Below are 12588 nucleotides of genomic sequence, written 5' to 3' on the forward strand. Positions count from 1 at the left end.
CAGGTGTACTGGATTCTGAACAGTGGTAAGAATATGTCTGGTTCTAGGGAACATGACTTTGGGAAGTTGCTGCTTGTATCTGGATCTGGAGATCATCTGAACTTTGAATGGGCAACGAGGGCGCATAATGAATTTTGTAGAAAAGATTTGTGTGGATGAATACTGGCTTAGGTTTGAAGTCAGTGTGTTACAGCAGTGCTTAGCTATTACATGTTTCATTATGGCAGGTTCTTTAAAGCACGCCTGACTCTGTCTACCCTTATTAGGCAGAAGAATGAATGAGTCTAGAAAATACAGAACTTTATTTCATAGTTGTTACAAATAAGATGTCCCATGCTAACTCGTGCTTTAAAGTTGCTCAACTCCTAAATAGAATGGGGAATTGCTTTTTTGCATGCTGTGTGACATGTACTAATTTTGATTGTTACACGTTCACGTTCAGAGTAAAAGACTGTTGATTTGATGAGCAGAATTCCTCAAATGTGGTGTTCAGACTTGTGATTGAGTTTAAAACAGTTGAAAATGTTATGGTCTAATCACGATTTCCTTATTTTCAGATTAACTGCTGAAGTACTGATAGAGTTCTGCTATTCTTCAATGAGGAACTACAGGCTGATCTTTTGCCATAATCTTAAACAACCATAAATGACAAAAGAATGCTTGGTCAGTGAGGGCAGCTGGCGCAGAAAACATTTTTCAGACTCGGCTGTTTAAGTACTCTGAGGTATGTTTCTAAAGCTGTTTTACTCAGACTTCTTTTTAATATGGATCTCGGTTGTTCTAATATGTTAGAGTTTATCAGTTTATTAGCAAAGCATTAAGTTTAGTTGTCATGCTTTGTTTAACAGCGCGTGCTTCATGTTCTGTCTGCTGGCCTTTGTGGAAATGTTCACTTTCTTTTAAACAAATTTGTTCATTTATTTTGAAAGAGCCTTTTTATTTTCCCTTTGCTGTATTTTTGTTGTTGTTTTGAGAGGATTACAGTTTAACTGAGTGGCTTCTACTGCCTTTGGGAATGCTTTTATCTGTCTACGTCCTGTATCAAGTGCAAGTGATGCTGGAGCTTCTGCCTGATAATGTTATCACTGAGCATCTAGGAACTTTTTTTTCCATTCAGTAAAATTTTGAATTTGATAGAGGTGTTGAAAATTTGATTGTGCAGATCAAAAAAAGCCATATCTACTAGATGCTGATTGCAGTGCAGTTTTGTATCACCAAATATTTACTTTCCACACAGCTAAACATTGAGGTTTTGGTTTGGTATTATCCACTATTCTCGTTTGAGGTTCATTTTCGAAGCCTGACTGATAAATACAGTCAGTATATAGAAGAATCTGGCTCTCCAGAGAAGATCTGCAAGTTACAGTGTGGTATTGAAAGTTAGATGAATGTCTTTTGCTGCTGTGTTCTTCTCAGTACTCTGTTGAGAACCAATCAGAACACGTCATCAGTTGTGACTCATCTGGTTACCTGTATTTGGAGTTGTTACAGAACTTCTCATTAGATCAATGCCCAGACTGAGATAAACTGGAGTGTTTGCACTTGGTAATTACAATGCACTGTGTTGCAGATCAGTACACTCAGCGCCGTACAATGAAGTGTGACTCTAATTGAAATTGCTCTTCTTTGACAGAAAAGACAGCTTTGATTTTTGGCTGCAAAAAGATATGAGGAAGAGCTCCTCCCCTTCCTTGAGTAACTGCAACTCTGTTCTTGCTAACAAAATATTTGGAATTCCACTTGATGAGCTGCAGCAAGAAGGGCAACCAGACAATGAGGTTCCATTCATAGTCCGCCACGTGGTGGACTATATTGAGGAACATGGTATGTATTATCTTGCTGTCTTTTAAATAATGTATTCATCTGTCACTTTGGCAGGATAGACTTTTTTTTTTGACAAGTGTTTAATTTTAGTTACTTGTATTTTAATTGGCTGTGTTTGTTTTGTTTTTTTTTGTATGTTTTTCTTTGAGTGATACCCCTTTTCTGTATTATGTTTGGTTATTGCCATTTTCTGGAGGTTATGAAGGGCAATTACACCAGTAGGGGACTTTAGCAGTACCAAACCAACACCGTTTCCAATAACACTTACCTTTTTATTGTATTAACTGGACATAAGTATGCATTTAGGAAAAATTTGTCCTGCTGTGGTCATGAGAATCTTTAGTTCAGTGTGCGGATTATACGTATCTGATTATCACTAGTTTCTGATATTTATCCATACCAAATGTTAAATTGTATTTTTGCCACTTCCTTCTAACTCAGGGGGTCTGGAACAAGAAGGACTTTTTCAAGTCAATGGGAACGCTGAGACAGTGGAGTGGCTTCGGCAGCGGTATGATAATGGAGAGGATGTGGACCTGGTTAAAGAAGCAGATGTACCCTCAGCTATTAGCCTTCTTAGATTTTTTCTTCAGGAACTTCCAGAGCCAGTTATCCCAGGCAGTTTGCACATACATTTGATGCAACTTTCTCAAGGTAAAAACTATTTTTGATGGAGGTATTTATTTTTAAGAGTAAAAACCACTATTAAATTTGTTTTTGTCTGTGTTGGTGTGTTCATACCTCGACTAGTAAGGGTGTCTTGTGGCACTTTGCTAATAAAACCACCTCAGAATGTAGCTGTGTCACAGTTCTGTGCTCTTTGACATCGCTGAGGGTTTTGCTGGTTGCCAAGCCATGGGAGCTTAGTTCATCTCTCATTGTTGGTTAGTACTTCTTTTCAAGGGCTTTGTTTTGCTTAGTAAACTGAGTCGTGTCTTTGGTTTTCTGTTGAGTTTATTCGTGTTTAGTAGCGTTTCTTCAGGGTAGGATTTGTGTTTAGAAGTGCTGAACCCCAGGATCACGTGCAGCAGTGTGAAGCTGCTGCTACGTAACTTTGAAACTTGGGGCATTAGGTGGTCATCTGGATAGTTGGTGAGCAGAGGCTGAGCACTGAAGCCTTTCTTATAAGGCACTGAATAGTCTTCTGTAGGAAACAGTATTTGGAAGCTTCTGTCCAGAAGAGCATGTTAAAACCTGAAGTTCTGCTTGTGTATTTATCGCATGCAGTAGTGAGAAACTGAAGTGGATGAGTAGGTTGTTAGGTAGCTCGTAAACTTTTAATCCATCCCTTCTTGAAACAGATGATGAAAAATGTTAAAGGTTGATGCAGAAAGATGCTGGATGCTCCTTTGTTCAGCTAACACTGATTGTACTGTGAGTTGCAGTGTTACTTATTGGGACTGGAAATGAGATTGTGGTGTACTCTTTGATATGACTCTGTAGTTCCCTTCTACAGTGTGGAGCCCATGGTCTGCCCACCTTTGGACAGATGCCTGTGGAAGGATTTGAATGTGTCTTGTTTTGGGAAAGGCTTGTTCCACAGCAGTAATCCCCCATGGATTTCCCTTTGGTTAAATCTGTAGAGAAACTCTGTACTTTAGTTCAAATGTCAGCTTACTGTCTCTGTACTACTTTTTTTTTTTTAAGTGTAAAACAAAGCCATTTTAGAAAGCTTAAAAGTGCCTGTTTTGATTTCCTTGATACAGATGATCCCTTAAATGTTGTTTCCTGATACTATAAATAGAGGCATGGTTTCCTGTAGAGTTTTGCTTTTGATACATACACTGTCTGGTGGTCATATGGAGAGCTCTGATTTTGGTAGAAGAACTGCTTATAGAAATGCAGAGAGTTTTATTAGTTTTGTACCCGTGTCCTATTTATGGTATGTTGTGTCTTTGGAGGATCTGTATTATTTGGTTCAACTTCAAAGAAATAATTTAATTTTGTAGTGTAATTTATTATAAGAAAAAGTGATTTGATGGTGCTATGCTGTGGAATCAAGACCATAGAGGTCTTGATGTTCAGATGGGTTCTCCTGCTTCATCCCTATCCCTCTGAAGTTCACGTGTGGTTGTAGAAGAGTGGCTGGATAGGAACTGGCAGTTATTAACCTCTCCTGCAAAAAAACAGGGAATAAGAGGGCTAATCCAGAGACTGCAGTGAGAGGATGAGATGCTGGGGCAGGAGTGCTACCACTATAAATGTCCTTCAGGTGCTTCGGTTGGACAGTGAAACTTCTGGTTTTGGGGTAGTTCCTTTCCAGACAAATAGAGCACAAAAATCTCAGACTCAGCAAATGTCATTCAGTTTCTCAACAGCTTCGTAGGCTGTGGATTGACTGAGGCTCAACAGTTACTTCTGTATTAGAAGCACAAGTCAAAAGGTTGATTATCTGCTTTTTCACATTATATTATCTTAATTTTGTGATCAAAACGCTTTTATGTTTTCCAGATTATAATAATGAAGATGAATTTGGAAGAAAGTTGAGGTTCCTCTTGCAGCAGCTTCCACCTGTTAATTACAGTTTGTTAAAGTTTCTGTGTAAATTTTTAGCCAATGTAGCATCGCATCATGAAGAAATTTGGTCAGCAAGTTCTTTGGCTGCAGTCTTTGGCCCAGATGTTTTTCAGTAAGTGGACTATAAAGGTTTATGTGATGCTTTGATGTGAATTTGATGGTGGAAATCTGTAGTCCAGGGCCTACAAGTACAGGGCAAGGAAACAGTCAAAATACAAATGTATCCTGGTATTTCCTTTCAACAGGTAATATTCAAGCTATAGTCCTCCCTCTTGAATAGTTAATTAACTAATTAGTTGTTGCATTATCACTTTCAAGAATATAAAGTCCTGTCAAGTTTTATGATGCAACGATGTGAAGGTATGCTTAAAACTGTGTGTTCAGAATGGCATAGATAATGCAAAGTGCAGTCCTTTACTGTGGAAGCCATTTGCAGTAGTTTTGGGGGGTGTTAGTTGAGTTTAAATTTTTACTCTAAAATGGTATTGAAATCTTTAGCATTTACACAGATGTGGAGGATCTGAAAGAACAAGAAATAGTTAGCAGAATAATGGCGGGACTTCTGGAGAACTACTATGAATTCTTTGAAAATGAAGAGGAAGATTTTTCATCTACTAATGATTTAAGCTCAATAACTGAGCAGGTAGGAATGTTTTGAATTGCTATAAGGTATCACTTAAGTATCTGTTATAGCATATCTCAACATATCTTTCATAAATATATAATATGCCTTTTGGTGGTTCCTTGCAAACTGACAAAAGTTGGTATTTCCTTAAGTAGATTTTCTTATATATGTGTATATATATATATATATATACTTGCAAAATTGTTGCTTAGTAGCATGTTTATCTATCCATGAGGAGAAGTATATATGGACTGAACCAACAGTAATACCTTACCCAAGACCAGTAAGGCAAGTACTGTCACAGCTGGTTGCTTCCTCTGTGCTGCAGGAGGCATGTTGCCTATTCATCCAGGCTAGCAAGCGTGGGCAGCCAGTTCTGGATTGAGCTTCTGCTCTGCAGCAAAGTGCTGCAGCTGTGCAATGTTTGCTGTCTCTTCAGCTCTTAGCAGGAATATATCTAGCACTGAAAGCTGACATTGTCCTGCTGGGTACAGGAAGCTGCTAAATACAACAGGGCTGTAACTTCTGCAGCCTGAGGCAGAGAACTGTTGCCTTTGGTTGAGATGAACGCTCTTTATAGTTAGTTGCTCTCGTGCTTGAGAATTACTGACTTGCTTCTGGTCCATTATGTATTTTAGCAAAAGCATTTCTGGGGGAGGCTCTGTATCTTTGGTGTGGTTGTGCTTTGTTGCTGTGTTTTGTGCTGCTGTGGTTTTCGTTTGTTTTTGTTTTCTCTTGAAATGTTGAGATTTGGCAGGGTGTCCCTTGAATTTCATGGTGTATCCACCAGATGTCAACAGTGCTCTCTGGTTGGGTCCAGTTCTCTCCAGGGCCAGTGCTGAGTGGAGCTATGGAAGCAGGGCCACACCACATGCAGCCCCACAAGCAGCCAACTGTGAGGCTGGTACCCCCTAGTTCAGTGCTACATTCTCTTGCAATTACAGAAGGAAGTCAGGGGTAAAAACATTACATTTTATTATATAAGATGTTTTCTGTAAAAGCAAATGTTGGATACCTGTTTTTTTCTTGTCTGAAATTGAGGAATGTTATCCTTTTATAAATATTCTGTTTTAATCTGTTTCATGCTTGTAACTCCCTGGAGCTTTTAAAAGAAATTTACAAGCCACTAATTGTGAATAAATCTTTGTACAGATAAATGATCTCTTGGAAGAGGAGGAAGATATAAAGCTTGAGCAGTCTGAAGAACTTCCAGAGGATGGCACAGAAAAACCTGTTGAGCGGCCAGCTGTGGTGCATGTAGATGTGACAGGGAGTATCTCGGATTGCAGGAGCGTTACAGCATCAACAAGGTAACTTGCTTGCACCTTGGAATGTAGTCTGTTGGGGTGTGTGAGGGAGCAACCCTCAGACTTGAGGTATATTGCAGTTGCTATGAAGTGAGGCTTTCAAGATGGGGTGTAGTTTTTGTAGCAGGAAAACATGGAATAATATAACAGCTCCCAAATACAGCAGAAGGAGGCAGAAGAGGGGAAAAAACGTATTGTATTGATGCTGTAAAGTGATAAAAGTGTAGATTTTTATATCCTCAGGAATGACATACATAAACTTAACCTCCTGGACAGAAATATGAGTTTGTGCTTGCCTGTAACGTGAATATTTGTTTTATTTTCTTGTAGTAGACAAGCTGTTTTTGTTTTGTCTGCTTTATTTCTACTTACAGTTCACAATTTCTGCAGTGAATTTTATTTTTTCCCCCCTCTGCAGCATTTGTTTTGGTCTGGGCTGTGCAGGTAGCACCTTGAAGGGAGGAGGTGAGAGAAGACCTGTGATAGAAGTCTGGTTAAAAGCAGCAGAAACACAGGGAAATCCAGGAGAAGGATTAGTGCCTCAGGCTGGCAGGTCTCGAGACTGCAGGGATTTTGGTATGAAATCTGTTCAGCTGTTTTGCTGCACATTCTCTTCGTTGCAGGAGTTTTTAAAATATAAAATAAGTTAGAAAACAGGAGAATTATCTTTAAATTATATTTTAATTGTCCTGGTCGGTAATCAAGCTGCTCAGTTTTTGTTTGACTTAGAACTGCCAAAAAAAACCCCCAGAACTCTGCAGAAATTAGAGTTCTGCAAGAGTGCTGTGTTCCAGTGGAGGTTTTAAAGCAATTTTACTGTTTGTAGGCATTTAGGTGCTTGTGGAATGCGCAGGTGCAGCAGTAGTGATGAACCAAACAAGTCTGAGAGTTGAAAAGTCTCTAGCCTGAAGAGAAAATCATTTTACAAGATGCTTAGGGTTAATTAAAAATTAATAAGCATTAATCATGGTTGGCATTTTGCATTATTTGTGGAAAGCGTAAGGAGGAATCCCATTGAATACAAGGATTTTTATTGTAAAACCAGAGTAACTGCTGGAAACATCTGGAAAAAAACCCGAAAATGTTTTATTAAACTTCTAAATAAACTTCGAAATACTGTAAATTCTGGTTATTTTGGGGAACTGGAAAGTATTCATAACACATTTAATGGCCTTTTTGCATTTTATTTTCTTGATTAAGAAATAAAAAATATTTAATGCAGATTTATTGGGGTGCTTGTCTGGGCAGAGGGCATGCAGCAGTTTATAAAGGAAAGAGGAAGAAGTAAACCTTAAATATGATTCTTTCCTTGACCAGGAGTTCTGCTTTCTCCTTGCTGTCATCACGTTTTGGGAACCCAGTATCTTTACAGTTCTGGTCTGGTTACCAAGAAAGAAAAGAGGACTGAGGTTGCATGCTCATCATCTCATGTTAAAGATGGATTGTTTCAATTCATCCAACAGGGCACATGACTTTCCTTTTAGCTGTTTGAACTAGAACTTACAATTTGGCTTGCTACCTCTTTCTTTTCCCACTCCTTCTACTTGCTCTTTGTAAAACATGACAGTCATGTGTTGTGTGATGCAGTTTCTCTGTGAGAGATGAAGTGAGAATATGGAGAATCATTCATGCAGTTTGATTTGGTGACTGGTATTTAAAATAAACCTGTCAAGTGATCTTTTGGTCTGTTATGCAGTTGGGGAGTGTTTGTGCACGAGCTGACAATGGTGTATGTAAAGGAAATGAATTCTCCCTTATCAGAAGCCTTTTAAAGATGGCTCTGTCAGTTTTTGCTGTCCTCACTCCTGTAGAAAAGAATTCCTGACTCAGCATTGCAGCTGACATGAAGATGTGCCGTTGAAATAATCACCCTGGAGTCCTTAGCTGTCAGTATGCTGGATTTTTCCTTACTGCTCTCTGCCAGATAGTGCTTGGTTTACTTTTTGCTGTTCGTCTCCAATATCGTCAGTTGCTAGCCTAAAGTGAAATCTCCTTGTTGTGCTCTTTGGGCTTTTCAAAATGCTGTGTGTAAAAAGGGAGGATGTGGCAAGTAGGAAGTTGTGTGAGCAGTTTGTTAGTGTCTGTGTTAAATGTAATGATGAGGGTGAACTCCTCACTACTTCTGTGGTGTGCTATCCGATTTTATTTCAGCTAGATTGATCAATGAGAGAAAAGGAGATCATGGTAATAAAGTAACAAAATTTATATGTGAAAAGGCTATCTAAATATAGCAAGTATTACAAGTGCCTGAATTACTAGAAATATATTGCTGCTTTTAGCTTAGCTCTCTCTTCAAACATCCAAATACTTTTTCCTATTTCCACCCTGGAAAATATGTGAACAACATGTTAGAAAAGCTTTCAAGTCTTGATTGGGCAGCTTATTGTCAGGAGTGACCTCATGTTGCAGTCTATTTCTATTTAGACTGCAGGGTTTAGTGCAGCACTCCAGAAGTGCTGTCTGACAAGCAGCCATTGAAACCGTGGGAGCAGCATGCACAACCTGCAGCCAACAGCACACTTTGCTCTTTTTCAAATGAAGCATTTTTATGTGAAGTGTTCGTTTGGGATAGCGAAAATAATCAGGATGGCCTGTAAAGTCCTGCTGCACAGGTAAACGGGTGCAAGGAAAGCACTGCTTTGATGTGAATGCAGATAATGCTTTTGAAAACTGTGAGATGAGTGTACTGTGGGGATATTGTGAAATGAAATAATGTCAAAATGACTTTTGTTCTTAATAAGAAGTAAGAATCTGTCTACAGCAAGAAAAGTTTTGAAATGTTTTATCTCTAGATAATGTATATTTTTCCATCCCAGGATATTTACAAGGACTCTTAATGGGTAGGGAGAAGGTGCTGAGGGGATTCTCAGGAGTGGGTTAGCACTGTGAAACAAAAGGCGTTTACCTTTCTGTGTCTTGCTGTGTCATGCTGCATTAAGACTGTAGCAGTACAAGTTACAGCTTTTAAACAAGTATTTTTAAACCGGAGCTGTCTTAGTTCCGAAGTTGTAATGTGTTTTTAGCTAAGAGTGATTGACACATTTCTTTCAAAAAGTGCTTAATTGCTGAAGTGATTAGTTGAAGACAGGATATTCCTTGCATAGTAAGAGGATTGTTTGGGCTTTGGAATGCTGCTGAGTTCTGCACATCTTTTGCTGAGTGCTTCTAATGCATCTAAAGGTGTTTATGAAAAGCACTGATGAATGATGGTCCACTGTGGGGCTGAAGGTTATGCAGTATGGTGGAAAATTTTGTTGTGAATCGTGCCCAAAATCTTTTGGATTCTTTGGAGATGAGCTTGATTCTCCCCACTCCTGACACAGTTCCTCATTGTCTCAAGTGATAGTGACAGAACAAAAGGATTCCAGGTCATGACAGTTTCCTATAAATAGTTTTTGTGCTTGTGCCCTTGACTCAATTTTTTGCTCTTTTCACAACCAGTGTTGCAGTACTCTGTGTTCTCATTGCCTCTTTTTCCCCTGGTGTGCCCTTGGGAGTGACTGTGTTTAATAAATTGATTTTAGTGTACGTATATTAGAACTTGTAAATAGTAAGCATACCTTTTGTAATACAGAACTTGCTAAAAGTACCTGTATTGGATACTTATATCCGTCTTGTTTTGAGATCTTTTTTTCCTCTGAAATTTTCTCCTACTTCTCTCTCTCTTACCTTGTTCATAGGGCTGAACTTATTCACAGCTTTTCCCCTTTGTTTTTTTATTTCAAATCATGTTGATGCAGAAGTTGTTTTTCAGAAGACTTAAGCAGTTTGTACAGGTAGTATGGCTGCCCAGGACTTCTGTGTACAGGCACCAATAAAAATTGTTCACAACTCAAGGTAAATGCCTTATCACTTCCAGGTTTGAAGGAAAACATATTAACGTGTTTAAATATCGAGCTGGCAAGCAAGTCCTTATGGCTTGTGTTACATCTACTTAAAAGAAGAGAGAGTAGAAAGTCTGTTTCAGGTGGTCTAATTATTTCACCTCTCTAGAGGTGGGTATAGATCTACTAGTGAACTTGATAATATCAAAACAAGATACTCCTTGCTGTATTAGAGCTGTTCTTAGTTAAGCAGAGACACCATCAAATGATTTTTGTACAAACAGAGCTAATGCCAGGCAGAACCATCTTGTGGAGGTACCTTTTCAGCTCCCAGTTGGGTGGAAGTTTCTCTGTTCCCTCATGTATTCATGAAAATCATTTTTAAAAGCCGCTTTGGCTGTTAGCAGTGCTGCTGCATGGTAAAAGGTAGATAGTGCTAAGAGATTGCAAAGTGGTTTACAAGTGTCTAATTCTTCTCTTAAAACCTCTGGAAAGTACCTGCCTCATACTTGAGACCTAGCTGTCCTTGGAGAATGCTGTGGGTCTGTTGAATATTGCAGAATAAAATTGTGCAAGAGTCTGACAGGTGGGGAAAAAGTCCCTCTGAACTGCAGCAGCAGAGGAAAGCAGTGTACTTTGGAACTTGCTTGAGGCAGCAAGGTTAAAATCTGCATTCTTAAGCAAGGTGTCAGGAAGTCTTTTGAGACTAAGCGATTAATATTTCCCATGGGAAAGACCATATGTCTTCCAGCTCCTAATGTACTGAGTATTGGCTCTTGGGAGACGGAAACCTGCACTGATACCTAGGCAACTTTGTCTTAGATGGCATACCCCATTATCTGGATGGAGAAGTCTTACAGGGACTGCAAATAAGTATTTACTTTGCTCCCTAGTTTTTCAGTTTTTATTACCTTCACTGCATGTAGTTTTTTATTATTTTCAAATTTGCTTTCTGTTGTCTTTGAGACTTCTATTGAATATGCAGTTTTGCATTTTGCTAACTTCTTTTTCTGTATTGCAGTGCTCATATTTCTCCCATAAGCATCTTGCCAGCCTCTGCAGAGTAAGTATAATGATGCTGTATAATTTGTGAACTGTTGCTATTACATGCATTGATATGTTGTCTGAAAAGAAAAACAAATGCAGTTGGTTTGATGATTAGTTATGAATGAAATGTACTGCAGGAAAAACTTAGCGTGGCTCAGTGTTGTTGACTGCAGAAGTATGAGAGCACAGCATGGTAGCATTTAGATTCCAAACCACTATGTTTTTGTAATGATATGTTTCCTAGGTATTTGACCTTTATAATAGTTTCCACCGTGTGTTTTCAGCACCAACTTTCATTGTTTATAGTTAGTACGGTTCTGAGGAATTGCTTGAGCAAATGTGGAGAAAAATAAAACACAATTTTATAGGCCTAATTTGTATTTGTTTTGGATGATCAAACCAGAAACTACACCCAGTGTACTCTGCTTTTAACAAATGTTGTGTTGTTGATGTACCTTTGGGTATACCCCGTGTCCTTCATCAGGTACTGGCTTATTGTCTCCACTGTTTGTTGGTTCTTGCCTTTTTGCAATTACAGTCCTGTTCAGGAGGTGCTACAGCCAACAGTGCTGAAGTGGTACATGCTCTGTGGTTGGCTCTGAGCTGCTGTAGATGCAGAATTTGACTGTTGCATGCTTAGGTTCAGGTTTTATAAGGTTTGGGGTACAGTGTTTTGTGGGGTTTTTTTTGTTAACTGTAGTCATGGTAATATGTTACTTTTAAAATGCTTTCTTGTTTGGTTATTATTTGGAGTACTGAAACCACTATATTCTATCTTATTGCCTAGAATACTTAACTTTTTTTTCCCTTTTCCTTGAAATACTTGGCGTCAAAGATTCATGTGTTGTTTTTCTCCTTCTGCACAGCTGATCAATGGAAAAGAGGATTTTTATATGAACGCTGTGGCTTTTCTTTTCTTTCTAGCATTTTAGAACGAACAATCAGAGCAGCTGTGGAACAGCACCTTTTCGACCTGCAGAGCAGCTTAGATAATGATCTTAAACAAATACAGCAGCACAGACTGGGCTGTAACAGTGATGCAAAAAATCCCAGCGGGGATGAGGAAGGATCTAACAACCAGTAAGAATTTTTGTCTCAGTACTAAATTGTAGGGGAATGTATATCTTAAGACTTCCAAACCAAACTGCCCCGTTTCCCTTCAACCAGAAGCAAAAATTTGGCCTTCTGGTAGTAACTTAAAAATCTCTTTAAAATACCTATGTTAAGTCAAATCAGCTTTCAACCAATGGAAGTAATGAACAGCTCTTGAAGCAAGTATTTTAAGTTGCTCTTATAATACAGCTACAAATGTGGCAAAGTATAACTGCTTTACAACTGAATTTTGTACAAGTAGCACAAGACCTTATTTTATCCCACTCTTTATCTCACTTAATGTTACTTGTGATTCAGTTTTACTGTATATAAAAATTTATTGTAGGCACTA

General features: G+C 38.6%; 1 protein-coding gene across 6 annotated transcripts in view; it reads left to right on the top strand.

Annotated features, from left to right (window-relative positions):
- Positions 1-12588, top strand: part of FAM13B (family with sequence similarity 13 member B) — a 39305-nt gene that overhangs the window by 8357 nt on the left and 18360 nt on the right. For all 6 annotated transcript variants that reach the window (XM_065734796.1, XM_065734797.1, XM_065734792.1 and 3 more), the window contains exons 2-9: positions 558-724; positions 1634-1824; positions 2266-2478; positions 4276-4453; positions 4840-4984; positions 6119-6276; positions 11119-11160; positions 12069-12224. In XM_065734796.1, the coding sequence (XP_065590868.1) occupies positions 1668-1824; positions 2266-2478; positions 4276-4453; positions 4840-4984; positions 6119-6276; positions 11119-11160; positions 12069-12224 (1049 nt within the window). In that variant the 5' untranslated portion in view covers positions 558-724; positions 1634-1667. The remainder of the gene's footprint in view (positions 1-557; positions 725-1633; positions 1825-2265; positions 2479-4275; positions 4454-4839; positions 4985-6118; positions 6277-11118; positions 11161-12068; positions 12225-12588) is intronic.

Source organism: Cyrtonyx montezumae, unplaced genomic scaffold, assembly GCF_038088225.1.
Source record: "Cyrtonyx montezumae isolate F1298 unplaced genomic scaffold, pur_monq_1.0 scaffold_18, whole genome shotgun sequence".
In the NCBI taxonomy this organism is placed as follows: domain Eukaryota; kingdom Metazoa; phylum Chordata; class Aves; order Galliformes; family Odontophoridae; genus Cyrtonyx; species Cyrtonyx montezumae.